The 10,105-nt window shown below is 43.3% G+C and overlaps 1 protein-coding gene across 2 annotated transcripts; it reads left to right on the forward strand.

The window, feature by feature from the left end:
* The first annotated feature begins 4,239 nt into the window (after positions 1 to 4,239).
* LRIT2 (leucine rich repeat, Ig-like and transmembrane domains 2) lies at positions 4,240 to 9,222 on the forward strand. Of its 2 annotated transcripts, XM_054436729.1 has the most exons (4): positions 4,264 to 4,373; positions 4,670 to 5,451; positions 6,936 to 6,965; positions 7,111 to 7,871. In XM_054436729.1, the coding sequence occupies exons 1-4, from the start codon at positions 4,264 to 4,266 to the stop codon at positions 7,869 to 7,871; spliced, it is 1,683 nt and encodes a 560-aa protein (XP_054292704.1). The 2 variants fall into 2 exon arrangements, with proteins under 2 accessions (XP_054292705.1, XP_054292704.1); XM_054436730.1 differs by lacking the exon at positions 6,936 to 6,965 and having other exon boundaries at positions 4,240 to 4,373; positions 7,111 to 9,222.
* Positions 9,223 to 10,105: the final 883 nt, after the last annotated feature.

Consider the following 10,105-nt stretch of genomic DNA (forward strand, 5'->3'; position numbering starts at 1 on the left):
TAGAAAGGTATTTCTGGTGAGTTTTGGAGACCCAAGGCTCAATTCTGACTCTTTGATAAATGACAGTGATAGACACCCCCAAAATTAGGACAAATGTAAACACAGTAGATGAAAGCAGTCATCTGTTGAAGTGATCAGGATGTTGCCTTTAAATGATTGTCTGAACCAATCATGATGGGACAGTTATTGACCTAAAGACAAGTAACATTTAGCCAGTTTTATTGAGTCTTGTTTGAAGAAAAATCAGGAATTTAAAAGCAAGAAATCTGTAGTATTTATCTGATGTTAACAGAGACAGAAAGAGAGAGAGAGAGAGAGAATTCAATCTTGCCAATGATCCAATGGTTTATTGGGACCTATTTTCATGGTCTGGATGGAAAGGCCTCTGATATGGTTTGACTGTGACCCCACCCAAATCTCACCTTGAATGGTAATAATCCCCACGAATCAAGGGTGGGGCCAGGTGGAGATCATTGAATCATGGGGGCAGTTTCCCCCATATTGTTCTTGTGGTAATGAATAAGTCTCATGAGATTTGATGGTTTTATAAATGGAAGTACCCCTGCACAGGTCCTTTTGCCTGACGCCATGTAAGACATGCCTTTGCTCCTCCTTGCCTTCTGCCATGATTGTGAGGTCTCCCTAGCCATGTGGAACTGTGAGTCCACTAAACCTCTTTTTCTTTATAAATTACCCAGTCTTGGGTATGTCTTTACCAGCAGTGTGAAAATGGACTAATACAGCCTCCAAGATGATAAGCCTCCCGAAACTCATCTGTCAACCTTCCTTTGTGTATCCTGTCTTCCCTGGTTTGCTCCTGTAGAGAAGAATCATCCTGGATTATGCTCATGAATATTCAAATCATGGGAAGAAACACATGCTTATTGTAAAAAATAAAATGATGTCTGGCTTACCTTAGTCTTTTAGTATGTGAGTCTGATGAGTATGAGTTAGTCCCTGAAAATTGAATGCCCTCTGAGTATCCTGGGAAAAGACTTTCTGGCCTCCCAATGCTGAAGACCAATTTGGGCCATGGTGAGGTTGCAGCATAGCTGGCCTTGGAAGCCTGGTTTGGAGGTTGGTTGGAATCATAGCATCTTCATGATGTCTTTTTATGACTGCAACATGGTTATATTCCTCATGATTAAGCAGAGAATATGTCCAAGGTCACTTGCCCATTGAAGTTGCTGGGTACAAAAAGGCAAATACAGAAATTGTGCTCTGGAAAGTGGATGTGAGCTATCAAACCTAGGCTATCAATCAAGGGATTCAGTGAGCAGTTTGTCTAGAGGACAAGAGCTGGAAATTTTTGTCTTAATTATCATATAATCTAACAAAGGCAAAAATCAACATACAAGTACCTGAGCATGTTTATTCACAAGGGCATTGTAGTTAGGGTAGGTTAGATTTATGCTTAGGCAACCATTCCCAAATTTCCATGGCTTAACACAGAAATATGTATTCCTGTTCCACAGACTCTACTTAAGTTTGGGAAATACAGAAGGAGGGAGGGCTCTGCTTCACTTATTTACTCAAGGACATGGCTGGGAAGACTCCACCATTTGGAATGTCAGTGGTTGCCACAACAAGGAAAAAGATAAATTGGAAGATCATGTTAGGGCTTTTCAAACCTCATTTCTTGTAACATTTCTTTACCCAGATCAAGAGTCTTGTAGCCCACCTATTTCAAGGAGGCTTGGAAAGGTCTTTTGTGTGTCTGCCACAGGCATACCTCAGAGCATGGGTAGCTGAGGCAGCATCTCAGACATGCTGGCAGCAGGGGATGGGGGTGGGAATGAGTCCTAGCTTTAGAGAAACGGAGTACAGCGTTTCTGCTCCCTGATAGGATGCCCCGTTCTCTGTCTGAGGTATCCCAGTGTTTTACTAATATTGGGAAGTTGAGTGGCATTTTCCAATTGAGTAGATAGGACACTCTCCTATTAAGATTCTATTAAGACAAGCCAGGGAGCTGCCTCCCTGCAGCCATTTACATCTAAGCATTTCACAAGCACAGAGTAATTCCTCCCCCATGACTCTGTCTCTATGGAGAATTTTAAAAGCCTAGTTCTGAAAAGCATCCTGCAGGAAGGAAGATGGGTTGTAATATTCCCAGACCCTCTTGACATTGTTGTTAGGGTCTCTTGAGTTTAGGGACTACACTTAACCACAGGTTGTTTAACATAAATAACTTGACCCATGCTAAATTCAATTGTCCTGGTCTCCTGCCTCAATTTCCAAGAGAGCCACTCCCTCTGTTCATATGTCAAATAAGGAAACCAGAGAATGAGGGGGTCAGGAAAGGAGTGGGGGCCAGTAGAGAAGTGGCCTAGATGATTCTAGAGATAGCATGCCAATGGGTGTGCTTCACAAGCTTCCCGCAAACTTCTGAAAAGTTGGATGGAGCTGGATTCATTTGAAAAGGCTGGCATGAGATGGACAGAGAGGAAATTGTGGGGGAATGGAGGACTCTTAAGATATTTATCCTTTGGGGTAAGGGGAGAGAAAGGAATCCACTAATGGTTTGGAATAGTCATGAATTAAATCACATATTTCCATGAAACAAGCCTGACAAAGCCTTAGCAAAGCTGGTAGGAGATTCTGGAGTGATAATTGCTCATCAGAGTTTTCCCCCATCAGGGCAAACTGGCTAGGCCCTCACCACCCTCTGTCACTGAATGTGGGATATGGCTGCCTTGGGAAGGACATGACCTCATGCAAGCACTCCTCACAGCTGAGCATCCACTTATCCCTTGAAGGGGGATCTAGGCAGCACATCGCCATATGTATGATAAACTTTGTGCCGATGGCTCTCTCTTTGTTTTGGATTTTTACCTTCAGACAAACACAGTGGTCCCCCCAGGTTTTAGAGTTAGACTGTTTGGAAACTCCTGCAAATATATCTGGCTTGGATGGAAAGCCTGGAGTGTAATCAGCTTAGCTGGTGACCCATTTCCCCCCTCACTGGTTAGCTAAGCGGATTTTCTTTGCTGAGGCCTTTTGTAGGGTACAATGTATATCATGAGTCTTAAAGGAACTCATGGAATTTCAATATTCAACTGGAAGTGCCCTAGTTAATAGGGATGTAGACTTTTCAGATCTTAAAGAGTTTGTTAGTGGGAGGAGGATTAATGGGCACCAACTGTGTGCTAGGTGTTGTATTTAACATAATCTCAATCTTTTCTAAAAATACGGCTGGATGCAATGGCTTGCACCTATAATCCCAGTTACTTGGGAGGCTGAGAAGTTTGAGACCAGCCTGGGCAACAGAGTGAGACCCTGTCTCTGAAAAAATACAAAAATTAAAAAATAATGAGAAATAAATTCCTGGAAACACTATGAGGTATTTGTTAATATTCTCACTATGCAGAGAAGACTCACAGAGATTAAATTACATTCCAAAGATATCAAGACTCAGAAGCACAAACAAGAGAGAAGACTCCTTGGGACAGGTCTATAACAGGTTTGCCCTCAACCCTGTTCCTTTCATTGAGAAAGAATATAGCTTAAAGCAAATGACCAGTAAATATTTGTGGAATAACTGAAGAGCGAAAGAGCAAGCATATAAAATTGTATATATCTCTTTTTAAAATGTAGGTTGCCCATTTTGATGAAGTGAAATACACAGTATTAAGGAAAGGTTGTGAAGTCCAAGAAAACAATCTTTTGGTTTAATCAGAAAATACCATCTTGTATTTGAAACTGGTGACCCAAGCTGCAGAAGCAGCTGTCTTGATGCAGTAGGTGCATGACTATACCACCCATGGTGTTGGGAAGAGAACAAATGATGGGAATGAACACAGAATTACTTTGTTACTCATCATCTATTTTCACTTTGAGGAAATGATTGGAAATTCTAGGTTTCAGGAATCAACTGCAAATGATGAAGCATTAGATGGATTCTGGCCACATCCCCTGAACAGTGGTGCTCAGAATAGCACTGCCTGCTTGTTTCTCAGACTTCTTTTTAAGACACTAAGAAATGTAGAATCTGTATGGAATTGGACATTTGACTTGGAGTTTGCTTTTCAGACTCAAGAATTACACAAATGTTGAATTTCCTGACCCTAGTTAGGAGACATTGATCCCCCTTCCTCTGTTCTGACTGAAGCTGTGGTCTGGGCTGTAACAGACCTCAGAGCTCCCATGGGCTTTCCTGCTGCTGTACGACTTACATCACCATGGATTACCAATAATAGGATTTGCCACTCGGAAGCTGGGGCGATACTTATTCAAAACTCACAACGTATTTTCTTACAGAGAAATATGGCTTCAGTTTTTCATTACTTCCTGTTAGTTCTGGTCTTTCTGGATACACACGCAGCTCAGCCTTTCTGTCTGCCAGGATGCACTTGCTCAGAGGAGAGTTTTGGCAGGTGCGCTCTGCTGGCCAGATGTTAGAGGGTTATGGGGAATGGGTTTTCTTTGGGGATGATGTGGAGTGGAAGCAGGCTTAGAATTGGCAGGAAATCAGCAAATCTCTATGAGACTCATTCTAGTTGGGACTGAACTTTGCTGAATTGTGCATTTTTACCAAAATGAGTCTAACTCTTTTATTTCAATGAATAATAATATTTTTACTCTGATTCACATGTCTAATGCCAGGATCAGCCTGACCCCACTTTCCAGTCCCCTGCTGTTTATCTTAAAGCTGTTCTGGTTTCTTGTACAGGACTCTGCAGTGCACATCTGTCTCCTTGGGAAAGATCCCTGGGAAACTTCCTGAAGAGTTCAAGCAAGTGAGAATTGAAAACTCACCCTTATTTGAGATGCCCCAAGGGTCTTTCATCAACATGAGCACCTTGGAATACCTTTGGCTCAATTTTAACAATATCAGTGTGATCCATCTAGGAGCCCTGGAACACCTGCCAGAACTGAGGGAGCTGAGATTGGAGGGGAACAAGCTCTGCTCAGTACCATGGACAGCGTTCCGTGCCACCCCTCTCCTGAGGGTCTTGGATCTCAGACGCAACAAGATTGATGCACTCCCTGAGCTGGCTCTTCAATTCTTGGTCAACCTGACCTACCTTGACCTATCCTCTAATAGGCTTACAGTTGTATCCAAGAGTGTCTTCCTGAACTGGCCAGCCTACCAGAAACGCCGGCAGCCTGACTGTGGGGCTGAGATTCTCTCCAGCCTGGTGGTGGCCCTGCATGACAACCCCTGGGTATGTGACTGTCGCCTAAGGGGGCTTGTCCAGTTTGTCAAGTCCATTACCCTCCCAGTCATCCTGGTGAATACCTACCTGATATGCCGGGGCCCTCTGTCCAAGGCAGGGCAGCTTTTTCATGAAACTGAGCTTAGTGCTTGCATGAAGCCACAGATCTCAACCCCCAGTGCCAATGTCACCATCCGGGTGGGACAGAATGTGACCCTGCGATGCTTGGCACAGGCCAGCCCCTCACCATCCATTGCATGGACTTATCCCCTGATTATGTGGAGAGAATTTGATGGTAAGCCACATGCACCCTCTCAGTGTATCTGGAGGGAATGGAGAGGTCTGTAGCAAACCCATCCTCATTAGAGAGGTTCAAAGCTGGGTCAATCATGAAGGGTGGGTGCAAGTAAGATTGGGATAGCCTTGAATTGTGCTCACTAGAACAGAAAAGATTCCAAGGTAGTGTTCCACTATTGGCATTATTTTAGATGTTTGCATACAGATCTCTTTGCATACAGAACATATACACATATATAAATACATATTTCAGGGCTCGTTTAATATCTTATGTAAATATTATAAAATTTTATATAAGCAGATATAGTCTTTGGGAATCTTCTAGATGCAAAACACTGGACTATGTATTTTAGAATTCTAGAATTTTTGACTAGGATTGATTCTAGAGATGATCTATTACTTATTTCCTTAACTTGCCTGAGCAGAATCACCTGGGGTGCTTGTTTGAAATAACATTGACATAAAATTGTTCAGACCTTATTGGTTTGAATTTGTAATACTGAGACCCAGGCAAAGGAAGTGACCTCTGTGGGCCCTGGGGCTGGAATTCAAACCTGCCTCTTCCTTCCTGGAACCCTCTGCTCTGTTTTCATACCTCAGCTGGGATTACCTTTAATGCTACTCTGTAGGGTTGGGCATATCACAAAGCCGGAGATGGCCTCCCTGGGGGTATCCCAAAGTTGAAAAGAAAAATCTTTGTACATTCCTCGTGTCCTGTCTTCTGTTGTCTGTCTAGAAGACAACTAGGAATAGCTGGGTAAAACTTGGGAAATATAGTCATTTGCCCAGGTATTTGTTATACATTATGACAAAACTCTCGATGGTTTAAAAAATACCCAATTAACTGAATTTTCACATTTTATATTGTTTTGATAATACCTTATTGTCTTGGCATTCAATATCGATGAAAGAAAAATATAGGATTTATTGTTGTAGCCTCTTTGAAAACCAAGAAATGCATCCAGGTGTTGTCTTTCCTGGTGTTCTATAATCACTGTTTGGCAACGTGTTATATAATCTCTCAGTAAAAATATAAGCTAAGACTTACTGAACACTTACTTTCAAACTAATGAGGTAGGTGATTGCTTATCATCCCATTTTATTGATAAGAAAATTGTCAAGAGAATTTAAGCAACTTGCCCAGGACCACACTGGATAGGAGCTCCATTAACGATAGGAGCCCAGGCATGTGGCTCCAGGCTCTGAGGAACTGTTCATCTGGAAGGTAAGAAGGCACTTCCTGAAGCTCATAATATCGCACAATCACATAGTTGCAAGAACTCTCCTGAAAGCCGTGGCTCAGCAAGGCGAAGGTGGTTTGGTGGGTGCAGTTAGTGAAGTTGAAAGAGTATGGTCTTCATAGATTGAAAAGCCGTGTCCCCTATCAATTGTTGCTTCTGAACAACTCTCACTATAGGCAAGTTGATGGATTGCTCCAATCCTCAATATCCTGTGTGTAAAAATCAGTTACTTATCTTACACGATTGCTGGGAGACAAACACCTGACACCAGGTATGAGGTTCATAAGAGGTTACCACCATCTTTTAACAACAACAATAACAAAAAACAAGCAAAACAAAACAAAACTGGCATTGCTAGACACTTTCCAGCAGTCTATCAGATAAATGCACAGCTGTTTTGTTTTCTTTCCACCCAGTGTTGACATCTTCTACTGGAGAAGACACTGCTCTGTCGGAGCTGGCCATACCTGCTGCCCACCTGGTAGACAGCGGTAATTACACCTGCATGGCCTCCAACTCCATTGGCAAGAGCACCCTTGTAATCTCTCTCCATGTCCAGCCTGCCCAGGCCCTACATGCACCTGATTCTCTTTCCATCCCCTCGGAGGGCAATGCCTACGTTGACCTGCGGGTTGTCAAGCAGACAGTGCATGGGATTTTGCTGGAGTGGCTTGCAGTGGCTGACACTTCTAAGGAGGAGTGGTTCACCCTCTACATTGCATCGGATGAAGGCTTCAGGAAGGAGGTGGTTCACATTGGCCCTGGAATCAATACTTATGCTGTGGATGACCTGCTTCCTGGCACAAAATATGAGGCCTGCCTCAGCCTAGAGGGCCAGCCTCCACACCAGGGCCAGTGTGTAGCTTTTGTAACAGGCAGAGATGCTGGTGGGCTAGAGGCACGTGAGCGCCTCCTGCATGTCACAGTGGTCCTGTGTGTGGTGCTGCTTGCAGTGCCTGTGGGCGCCTATGCCTGGGCAGCCCAGGGCCCCTGCAGCTGCAGCAAGTGGGTCCTGCGCTGCTGTCTTCATCGCAGGAAAGACCCCAGCTGCCCCCCTGCAGCCCCGCAGTGCAGGGATGGCTCCTTTAGAGAACATCCAGCTGTCTGTGATGATGGTGAAGGGCACATAGACACTGAGGGGGACAAGGAGAAAGAAGGAACAGAAGACAACAGCTGAACAACCCAGGCCATGGGGTGAAAACAGCTTGGGCTTCAAGCCTCTGAAACCAACCCTCTGCAGTAGCTCCATCCATTTATCCAACAAGTATATATTGAGCACCCACTGTGTTCCAAGCACTGAACTTGACACAGGGGGTTCAAGAGTAAAAAGGGAAACAGAGTCTTTATCTTCATGATAAGGGGGACATAGTCATTATCTTCGTAAAGTTAAAGTCAGTGAAGATTTGTCCTATCAAATTAATCACTTTATTATACATGGTGATTAGAAATCACTAAATATTAGTCTCTGCATATACTTAGCCTATAACATTTACATGTTTATACATAACATCTATGTATGACATTTTACATATATTATCCTGTAAATGAAGGTAGACTTCTACCCACTTTTTATAGGTGAAGAAACTGCAGCCTGGACAGTTCAATGATACACCCAAAGTCCACATCTGGCAGGAGGCAGAAGCCCCATTCAAAAAAGGTTCCAGTTCCATCGTTTCCTTGAATGTCTGTTTTGCAGTATTCTTGTGTCTTTCATTGTTTATAAAGTATGACCCTCTCTCTTCATGACAAACTGCCAATGAGATCACATAAATATGATGTTCCAAAGAGCTGCCCATCAGGGTGATGAGAGCTGTTGGGTAATGTGAGTGTCTTTTTGTGGGTGTCTGTTCCCCTGTGAGCACAGCCCTTGGTGCTGCTGGGCAGACTGGAGCCATCAGCACTGAGGAAGAGCAGGAGATTGGCTGCAGCCCTGGGTCTGGCAGAGAGCAGACTCTGCAGGGCCATACCCAGAAGGAAGAGCACCCATATGTCCGCTGCTTTCCCCTAGTCAATGTCTCAAGCCCTCCTATGAAATCCATGAGAGGTGGTCGTTTCCTCCTAGCCGGACCCATGTGGAATGGAGGGGCCCCAAGAATCCCAGCATCAGCTCATCGTCCCTCTGAACAGCCCTTCTAGGGGAGACCATTCCCAGGATTTAATCCACATCTGTCTCCCTGAACTTTCCCTCACTGGCCACATGGAAACCTTTCGAAGACTGTAAACATGAACTAGCCTCATTGTGACATCTCCACACGTTTCCTCCTTCCCACCTTTTTTACCCATTCCTAATCAACCTTTTAGGCCTCTCTCAAGTGTGTACATTACGTCTTCCACAGAGCTTTCCTTGACTTCACACTTCTGGGGAAAAGGACAGTATGCATGGTGTGTCCATTGGTTGTGAGACATTTGCAGGCAAAGACTGACCTTCCTCACTGTGGCCACTGCACTCGTCTAATACCTGGATTGTGTTCATAATCAATGTTAGTTAACAATAAATTTTAAAAACTTGAAGACGGCTCTCATTTTCAGACTAATTGTCCACTCATTTCTTCAGGTTCTACTCATTTGTTTTCTTCTGGGCATTAGAAAAAAAAAAAACCTCTAAACTAAAAAAAAATTTGGGACAGGGTCTCACTATGTTGCAATGGGCTGGACCCAAACTCCTGGCCTCAATCTATCCTCCAATCTCAGTCTCCCAAGTACTGGGATTACACCTGGCAAAAATAACTTTTATATGAAAATTTTTAGTCATGCCAAAAGTAGAGAGAATCTCATTCTTCCTCTTCAGTCACCTTCAGCATGTTTTAACATTTTCCAAGCTTATTTCATCTTGTCCTTGCCCTCAACATTTTTTTTTAACTGGAGTGTTTTAAAACAAATGCAAAGCTTCACACCAGTTTACCTGTAAATGTTTTAGTTTGAGGTCTAACAGATGAAGTTTTAAAAAACATAACCACAATGTTATTATCACTCCTAAGAACATATATTTTAAAATTATATGGACATATATATATACATATTTAGATATGCACATGTGTACAACACACACATACATGTAATGTAGTAGATAATTTATTTATGTGGAATTTCCTATAATAAATTTTTGAAGAAAAGTGGTTGGGGCAAGAAAAGAACTTGTACTTCTCGTGGTCTCTGTGTACTTCCTTCCATAGCATCAAGGGGGGTTGATATGGTTTGGCTGTGTCCCCGCCCAAATCTCATCTTCAATTGTAGTTTCCATAATCCCCACATGTCATGGGAGGGACCCAATAGGAGGTAATTGAATCATGGGGGTAGTTTCCCCCATGCCATTCTCATGATAGTAAGTTCTCACAAGGTTTGATGGTTTTATAAAGGGCTTCCCCCTTCGATCAGCTCTCATTCTTCTCTCTCCTGCTGCCATGTGAAGAA

Source organism: Pongo pygmaeus, chromosome 8 (assembly GCF_028885625.2).
Source record: "Pongo pygmaeus isolate AG05252 chromosome 8, NHGRI_mPonPyg2-v2.0_pri, whole genome shotgun sequence".
In the NCBI taxonomy this organism is placed as follows: domain Eukaryota; kingdom Metazoa; phylum Chordata; class Mammalia; order Primates; family Hominidae; genus Pongo; species Pongo pygmaeus.

Bases quoted from the DNA above. Each gene is read 5' to 3' on its own strand.
- LRIT2 (XM_054436729.1), top strand. From the start codon at position 4,264: ATGGCTTCAGTTTTTCATTACTTCCTGTTAGTTCTGGTCTTTCTGGAT. The intron at 5,452-6,935 runs GTAAGCCACATG...CTTATCTTACAC, and splicing joins TATGTGGAGAGAATTTGATG to GATTGCTGGGAGACAAACAC. The intron at 6,966-7,110 runs GTATGAGGTTCA...CTTTCCACCCAG, and splicing joins AGACAAACACCTGACACCAG to TGTTGACATCTTCTACTGGA.